This window comes from Leptinotarsa decemlineata, unplaced genomic scaffold, assembly GCF_025532065.1.
Source record: "Leptinotarsa decemlineata unplaced genomic scaffold, Ldec_3_MD MMD2_P_RNA_scaffold_6, whole genome shotgun sequence".
NCBI lineage: Eukaryota > Metazoa > Arthropoda > Insecta > Coleoptera > Chrysomelidae > Leptinotarsa > Leptinotarsa decemlineata.
In genome coordinates this window covers 1,049,606-1,058,288 of record NW_027412533.1, presented here as the reverse complement: position 1 = coordinate 1,058,288, position 8,683 = coordinate 1,049,606, and the positions used below count along the sequence as shown (strand labels likewise).

General features: G+C 32.4%; 1 protein-coding gene across 1 annotated transcript in view; it reads right to left on the bottom strand.

Annotated features, from left to right (window-relative positions):
- Window positions 1–2,370: 2,370 nt before the first annotated feature.
- Window positions 2,371–8,683, bottom strand: part of LOC111518303 (uncharacterized) — a 78,118-nt gene continuing 71,805 nt past the window's right edge. The window contains exons 5-7 of the mRNA XM_023174720.2: window positions 7,128–7,367; window positions 3,218–3,397; window positions 2,371–2,682 (exon numbers count right to left, since the gene is read on the bottom strand). Of these exons, the coding sequence (XP_023030488.2) occupies window positions 2,436–2,682; window positions 3,218–3,397; window positions 7,128–7,367 (667 nt within the window). The 3' untranslated portion in view covers window positions 2,371–2,435. The remainder of the gene's footprint in view (window positions 2,683–3,217; window positions 3,398–7,127; window positions 7,368–8,683) is intronic.

Here is an 8,683-nt window from a genome sequence, read left to right as displayed (position 1 = left end):
ACAATTTTCTTACTTATGTGGTCGACTCTTTCATTTTGCCTCTTCCTCACCAAAGACTTTTACTTGCTCATGTTTATCCAAACAATCACATTTTTGTTACGAATGGACGATTCCAGTACCCCTATTCAGTGTTGCCACTATAAAATTTTTGGGTCTAAATCGACTGACATTTTCTAGGCCTTTTTTGGAATAATGCAAAGTCGGAACAGATAGATTCTTCAATTTTATAGATTTTTGGATGTTTCCGAGTATACGAATCGAAGTATTAAAGTTGATATGGACAAAAATGAAAAATCCTAGGGAATTTTAAGTTTGTACGTTGTTTAATAGTGGTAATTCTGTCATTTTACCGTCACATGTCATATACCATATGAAATTTTATTGTTGTATTCACTTATTGTTTATTATATTCAGTAGAACAGGATTGTTATGATAGAAAAAGTCTAATCATCTTTGGACTTCTGCAACTGAATAGTCTTCAATCAATAAATTGTCTTTCAATAGGGCACCTGGAACATCCTCTGGTAATAATAATGGTATGGAAAAAAATTATAAAACACCTACAGAATACACTATCAAAACGTAACTACTCGGCAAAAACAAACTGAACACTGAAATGCTATGTTTGTGACAACAGCCGAGAATACCTACCACAGAGAAGCGACAAAGACGGCCATTTTGTGTCCTTTTCTCGTAGACGCATGCGTCGACTTGGTTGTCTTCACGTCATTCTCAGGCTTAGTTGTCTCCATTAGTCTATGAGCACTAAGCAGATTGTATTGATGTTGTTAATGAAAGTTTAAGTTAAGATTACATAAAATAACAAAAGTCACTTCTATGGTTATAGTTATTATTTTGGATTTGACTGTGTTTTGAGCTCTTTAGTTGTGAATTTGTGAGGGTATTTTTTTATTTGGTCATTCTACAATGTGAAACTGGAAGGAAACAGAAAAAACCATATTGTTTGTGAAAACTACTGAAAGAACTCTTTCTGTTTTACAGTTCGACTTAGTTTTAATATTTCCGATAGACTTTTCATATCTGGACGATGAAGTTTCTTTTCATAAGAACTTGGTACACTCAGGAGCATCACTACACTATAAAAATTGAATGATTTAGAAAAAAATATCAGACCCATCGTCTTTTGAAGATCTCACATTTAGTTATTCAAAATTGAAGGAAAATCTGATCCATGAATCAAATTACCTATTTTTCATTAATACAATTATATTGGGCTTATGATAAAAATATTTTTATATATGAGTACCTATATATTCAGATCTAAAAGAATGAGAGATTCTTTGGGTCTATTATCTGTTATTATTATGCACTGGGAAGTAAAAACATACCTATTAACTGTTGAAAATGAAGGTGTTTCAATGACAACACCCAACGATTGTCATTTTGAGGAGAGGAGTAAAAGTAATAGAAGCTGCATTCGAGTTGACGTCCGATCGAACGAGAAGTGCTTCTTACGTCACTAATATAGTATTTCATTATTCTAATACCACCTTCAGATATGGTTTCCATTGGCATCATTCTTCCATAGATGTCCTCTCCGCCTATTGACAGGGTATTTTAAAACACTCATTTCAAAGTGTAATAAGGTTCCCGGGACATTATGTCAGTGATTTTACGGAGCATTGCTTGTCAAATCAAAACATATAATTAAAAAAAAAAGATATTAAATTTCTTCTCTCTTTTTTGATTCAATAGTCTCAACTTCCTATGCCGGCGCTTTATGAATTTGCAATTTGGTTTACCGTTTTTAATTTCAATTTACCATTTTAGATAGTTCCGAAACTTTTTGAAAGACTGTGCTCTTTTCTTAAGAGAGCGGGAGGAGGAATCAATTATCTGATATCTGATAGCAAATTGAACATGTGATGGAATAGTGACTATAATAGGTGAATTAACGATTGTCTATGTCTAAATAAAAATGTATTCACTAAGCAGAAAAGTTCCCAATTGTAAGACAACAATTGCGAAGTTCATCGTCCAGTTGCGACATATATCCGACTTATTGAAACTGGACCAGATAGTAAAACAGAGTCTTGACAGCCATTTTCATAAATTATTTTGGGTTTCTTGTGATTCCCGTGAGTGAAAGTAATTTATTTTACCTATTCATCAGTTTCTCATGTCTGTAATAAACGTAGTGAAAGTCATTACTCTCAAAATTTCACAATTGAATAACTTAAAAAACCTCAAAACAATAATAATAACCTATGTCACTGTCACAGTCACAGCATAGGAACCTATGCCTAATATGTATGTCTCAATTATCATATTGAATGTATACATATACATTTATGGGAATGTCTTTCACTAGATATACAAATAGTGTTTGTTACCCAAAAACAAATGAAAATCTGTATAATTTTTTTATTCGAAATAATTTACAATTAACTATCGATTAGACCTTCAGGTAGGTCTTATCGGGAAAGATTAAATTTTCTATCGCTCTCATTCGTCCACGACCAAAACATGTGTGGAGAACTGATACCTCTTTTTGCGTATTCGTATTCAACAAGTATGTTTCCCATTAAAATCAGACTGAAAGAAAAACAAATGAGAGCGCAGAAACAACACACTTCATGTAATGTACCGTCATCTATCCATTTTGTATATTTGTCATTCAAAGTCTGTCCCAGTCTCCGACATTTGTAATTCACCTTTTCCCTGAAAATTGAAAAAGTATTTAATCAGTATTTGAAAATTGCTATGATGGTGATGGAACTATTTAAAAAACCTGATACTGTTTATATATCTATGCCTGATACAGTTGTCAAGGCGATTCAAAATTTGAGTTTGAATGGAAATATTCCTCAAAAGATAATTCAGTTTTATTTCTTTCATTCAAAATAAATCAACAGACAATACATTTTTCAACTTCACAGTGAGTTGTAAAATTATGACTTCGTAGAAGGGACACAATTTTGTCAAACTCCGATTTTAGACTGTGAATTTTGTTGAATATTGAACTCGAAGTTTATATTTTTTTTAATATCTAATTTGTGGTCTTCTACGCTTTCATATAAGACAGTTCTCATAGAAAGTACTCTTGAACTTGGTTCCTATTATTCAGTATGAAATTTCATAGATGGCAGAGTAAGGAATACTTTATTGAAATATCATTTCAACTAATAATGGATTATTTTCATATACTTTTTAGATACATTTTTATCTTGTTCATTTACTGGACTTCGATACTTACCTCACTGGTAACTTTGAAAGATTCACTGACGATTTTCTATTTTCTGGAGAGGGAGGCTTTGATTTCGCCTTTGAAGAATTCATTTCCTTTTTAATTTTTTTTTCAATTTCAGGTACTTGTTCACAATCGGAGGTTGTTTCAAGACACCCTTCTTTTATTTCTATTAGATCGCCTCCTAGTCTGAAAATCAGTAGTAACCAATAAACAATAGAACTGTCTATAATTCTATAATAAGTTATATAGAAACATAGTTGATATTATAAATTATGAATGGATTAGAGGTTGATATTCATGGTATTTGAAAAAAATAATGAGGTTGATTGAAAATTAAATAAATTTTATACATTATAGTTGTCTGAAAATGATGATGAACAAGTTAGTCGCAGATCAAAACCGCCATAGGATAAAGTAATTTGGTTTAAAGTTCATAATATTTGCATTTCATAAAAATCATATTAGATATTACTCAGGGAAGAAACACCCCATAGATAATCAATTTATTTTTGCTTAGGGAACTTCTATCACTATTTCTCTATTTGTTTTAAAAATATATTGTTTTCATTTATTGTAAGTTAAACATTTTCAAACATTTCATTTCATCTTTCCTCAGAAATTAAAGATATTATCCAATCTATTTGGACACCTTTCCAAAAAAATCTATGAATGATTAGGGTTGAGAATTTCTCTTTGAATTCAAATACCTACTCCATAGAATGTCTAATTTACAAAAAATACAAATGTTTGCAAAAAAAATGATGGCTGTTTTGTTTTCTTGTGTAATGTTTATTATTCGGGTGGGCTGAACCCGAAATTACTTTTATTTAGAACGTCAGGTTTTTTGACAATTTAGGTATCTATGTTAAACCAGTTATCATCTTAAAATAAAAGACTAATTATTTTTTTATGTTCATAATTGCGTGAATAAATCTGTAGTTCTATCCCAACACCAATCCTTTATTTTTAACACCTGTATTAAAAACAACGGTTTGGTGTTGGGAACTCCAGTAATATTCATTACTACACCAAAGGTTCCAAATAGACCATCACAAGTTTATAATTGCGTAACAATACATTCAGTAGTGAGCCCTAAACACATTTCTTTTTCCCAGAGATACTCCTTTTGGTACATTTTCGTTGTAGGTAGCATTTGGAAGGTCTCTCTGAAGCGTCCAACAGTAGTCTGACATCATTGAGACGCTCCATCTTCCCTGTATTTTCCATTTCCTTAATATCTTGGTGGAATCATTCACCTTGCTCTTCACTCACATCTCCTAAATTTTCTGAAAAGTAGTTGAGGTGGGAATGGAGAAAATAAATTCTTAAACTCTTTAGGCAACCTGAGGCTTGAAATGCTTTTGATTCTTTTCATATAATGAAACTAGCGTTTCCTAATATTACTGATAACCAGTCCGTGCATAGCTAATTGTTAAGTCATCTGAAAATAGAACTTTTAACGGGTGATGATCAACTGTATTGCCAAACATGCGCCAAACTAACTGACTATTATAAAATAACAAGTATAGCTGAGGCACCAGTCAATTTAATAATAACACTGATGATCTTCAAACATGACTTAACCTCTGACGGAAGCACCAAACTCTTACGAAGGTTCGAAATAGATGAACACTTCAATTTAGCAGACCACTATTATAATCTTTATGCAGTCATTGTTCACTGTGATTATGGCGTTGAATCTGGTCATTATAACGCATTGGTCAAAGACGAAACGGACTGGTTTAAGTTTGATGATAGTTGTGTCACTAAATATTCTAGCGATATCTTGAATTTATTGGACCCTCTGAAGACACCCTAAATTGTATTCTATGAAAGAGAGGACATTGGCAGATCAAGATCTTCAGATGATGTGGTGCTGCGTGTTTTTCCGGGTTTCCCTGCAGCTGAAAAACCGAATGCGCCACTGGAATCAATCAAGTCGCCCCGGAGCGCCAATCAATTGTTGTTGTTGTTTCATAATTTGTAATACTTTCTTCTTTGCTATAAAAGTGTGCTGCATAGATTACTAAATGGATTTGTTTTTAGAGTTGAACAAAAACACTTTTCTTCAACTTTCCATCTCTTGGAAGTGACTTTGTAGATTGCTTTATAAATCTCAGCTTTATGTGAAGCGGTGGAAGCAGAACCTTATGAGGAGGCATCAAATTTAGGTGCAGGAGTTTTTTTACCAACTTAAAGCTCCCTCGGAGGCCGATCCTTTTGATCCAGTGGTTTGCTCGGTCTCTACTATCCCACAGACAGAAAAACAAGGGAATTTGGTAACCCAGATTGTTGTTCAAGCAACATGCCCAAGATCACCGCACACTTGCCATACGTAGTCCTTATATTTTAATTTGAAAAAAAATCAATTCCAGGTTCTTGTAGTTTTCCTTGAAGTATACAAAATGACCGACAGGAATGGAGGCATACCTATTTATTTATGACTTCAAGTTAATCCGAAAAACCACTTTTTATAATACAATTTAGCGTTTTGCGAAATGACTAGACGTTCCGGAACTTTTTGAGTATTTTGTTCAGTTTTCAAAACATCTAAATACATAGAAATCAGTTGAAAACATCCAAACAGCTTTTTCGTTGTAGATTGTGTTGTAGAACTTTTCAGTTATCTTCAATGGTAAGGGATATGTTAATCTCTAATTACCACCTTGTATAATACTAACATATTTATTTGAAGGTGATTGACAATGTTTCGTGATGAATTTCACTAGTTCGGACTTCCATTGTCTACTATATAAAATGATTTGAAATCCCTGAAACAAGTAAAAAAGAATAGTTGAAAATAAAAATTATATTAAGCAACAATAAACCTGAAATGAAATGATAGTGAAATAACCTACAAGTAAAAATATAATAATTGAATAAATGAAAATTAAAGGAATGAAAAAAGAAAATAATAAAAAATCTACACTTTTTATTTTTTTATTATTTTCTTTTTTCATTCCTTTAATTTTTATTTATTCAATTATTATATTTTTACTTGTAGGTTATTTCACTATCATTTCATTTCAGGTTTATTGTTGCTTAATATAATTGTTATTTTCAACTATTCTTTTTTAATTATTCTTTTTTACTCGTTTCAGGGATTTCAAATCATTTTATATAGTAGACAATGGAAGTCCGAACTAGTGAAATTCACTAACATATTTATGTACGTGTATTATCGTGAATATAATTATTGTCTCTAGGTGATCACTAGATTTGAAATTAACGTTTGAGAGTAAGGAGTAAGGACTTCATACTCAGTATACATATGCTATATATACACAATATGTATACTTCAGTTGAGTTACAAATTTTAACTGTGATATCCATGTATATTTTAAATTGTGTCACTTACATTAAGAATCATTACCATACTATCCGCATTGCTGCTGGTTATACTCTCAGGCAAAATTATAATCTGATAGTTCCTGTACACAAATTAACATCTGTATCAAACGGACCTCATGTTATGTCTATAAAAATATTTAATAAACTTCCAACATTCATTAAGACAATTTCAAATCCCATGAATTTCAAAAATAGCGTTAAAAATATTCTCTACAAAAATGCCTTTTGTTCACTATTGTTTGCTTGTTTACTATTCTACTGTTTACACTGTTTTTTTAAATTGTTTCATAGAATTATCTCCTAAATCTGCCATTGATTTGATTTTTTTTATGTATATTCCATATTTCATCACTTGATATTTTTCAACTCCAATCTTTACTGTGTATGTGACGATTTCCATGCTTGTTAAAAAGTTTCAGGAAAAATAAAGCATTGTATTGTATTATATTGTATTGACAAATAACGTCTTTATTGTAGTCCTCCTTGACGACGTATAATCATTATCAATTATTTATCGAAAAGAAATTGATATGGGAGAAATATTATCAATCAACAAGTTACTCACTCTAGCCTATTTGGTCTACTGTTCTTATTGAGTAATGCACGTAAAGATGCGTCTGATATTCTCCTCGTGACCTTCTTGAAATCACCCGTTGGTTTATTTTCAATTATTTGTTGTGTGATAGTAGCAATGCTAGCACGACGTTTGCCCATAGTTTTCGACGCGTTCCGGTTGTCTGGAGGACATTTCTGTTGCCAATTTGTTGAACTAGATGAATTACCTGATTCATTTTGAAGAACGTTCCTGAAAAGAAACACAATCAATTCTTCTACAGTAGGTACAGGATACATTTCTGGAATATAATTCAAACTACACTGTATGTGGTATAGCCCAAGTAACCGGTATTGTGCATACTTAAAGTGTCGGCGCTCTCAAAGGCCAAAAAAACCAATACAGAGAAATAAAGCCGCTGCCAACTAGTCCACGTGGACTGAAGAATTGGCGGTTCGTATTGGATGATTTTTACTAACCGAGTTTTATGATTGGCTGAAGAGTCATAAAATTAAATTTGAAGTAATGTTACGGTGACGAATAGAATGCGAGCCGTCGTGTTGTCAATGTTCAGTTCAAGAACTGATCGCGATTTGAGTGTTGAAATTCGATATTGGTGCAGTTATAATTACTTAAAATTTTTGTTATCAATTTAAAATGTGGCGTCCTTGGACAAGTACTAATGGTAATAACGAGTGTGTTAACAACGCAGACTTGTGATTCCAATAACGATGGTGAACAATGCGAAAAAGAGATACCAGTGAATAAGATTCGGATGCATTCGAATATTGAATCGCAGATAGTATGTTTCAACGTATATAAGAATCTACATCTCAAGTTTGGTTTCGAGGGAAACAAACTATTACAAGCAACATCAGATTTGACCAAAATTCCTTTCTCAACTGTACGTAAAATAGTCAAAAACAAACCTTATGAACGCAAGATGCGATGTGATACGGGATTACCAAAACCATCAGATGTTTATCTAATAAAATCATTGAAAAAACAATATACGACTGTTACAAAAGCAATGAGATTCCTACAACTGAAATCATAAGGAAGAAATTGAATACTTGGGGCCATAACGTGAGCTGCTGTGAAAAAACTCTTCAGAATTGGATAAAGAAACTAGGATTTAGATTCAAAATAATAAACAAACGTCAAGCAGTTACGGAAAGCAGAAGAATAGTGGAATTGCGTAACAAATACTTAGAACAAATAACTGAATATAAACAAGAACAACAGCAAATTTTATATTTGGATGACACTCACGACATGGTTACGAAAGGGTGGACTGATGGTTCGAGAATGTGTACGCCTAACATGCCTGCAAACAAAGGATCGCGACTAATCATTGTGCATCACGGAGAAAGTAAAGGATGGGTTCCGAATTCTTTGAAATTATGTGGAAAAAACTTGAGGACTGCAATATTGACAATATATGAAAGCTACTATTGCTACTGGTTTGAAAACACATTGATCTCAAATTTGGATGCGAATAGTGTAATAGTTCTTGATAACGCTTCCTCATTCGCGACAGCTCACCAAAGTACCGAATAAAAATTCGA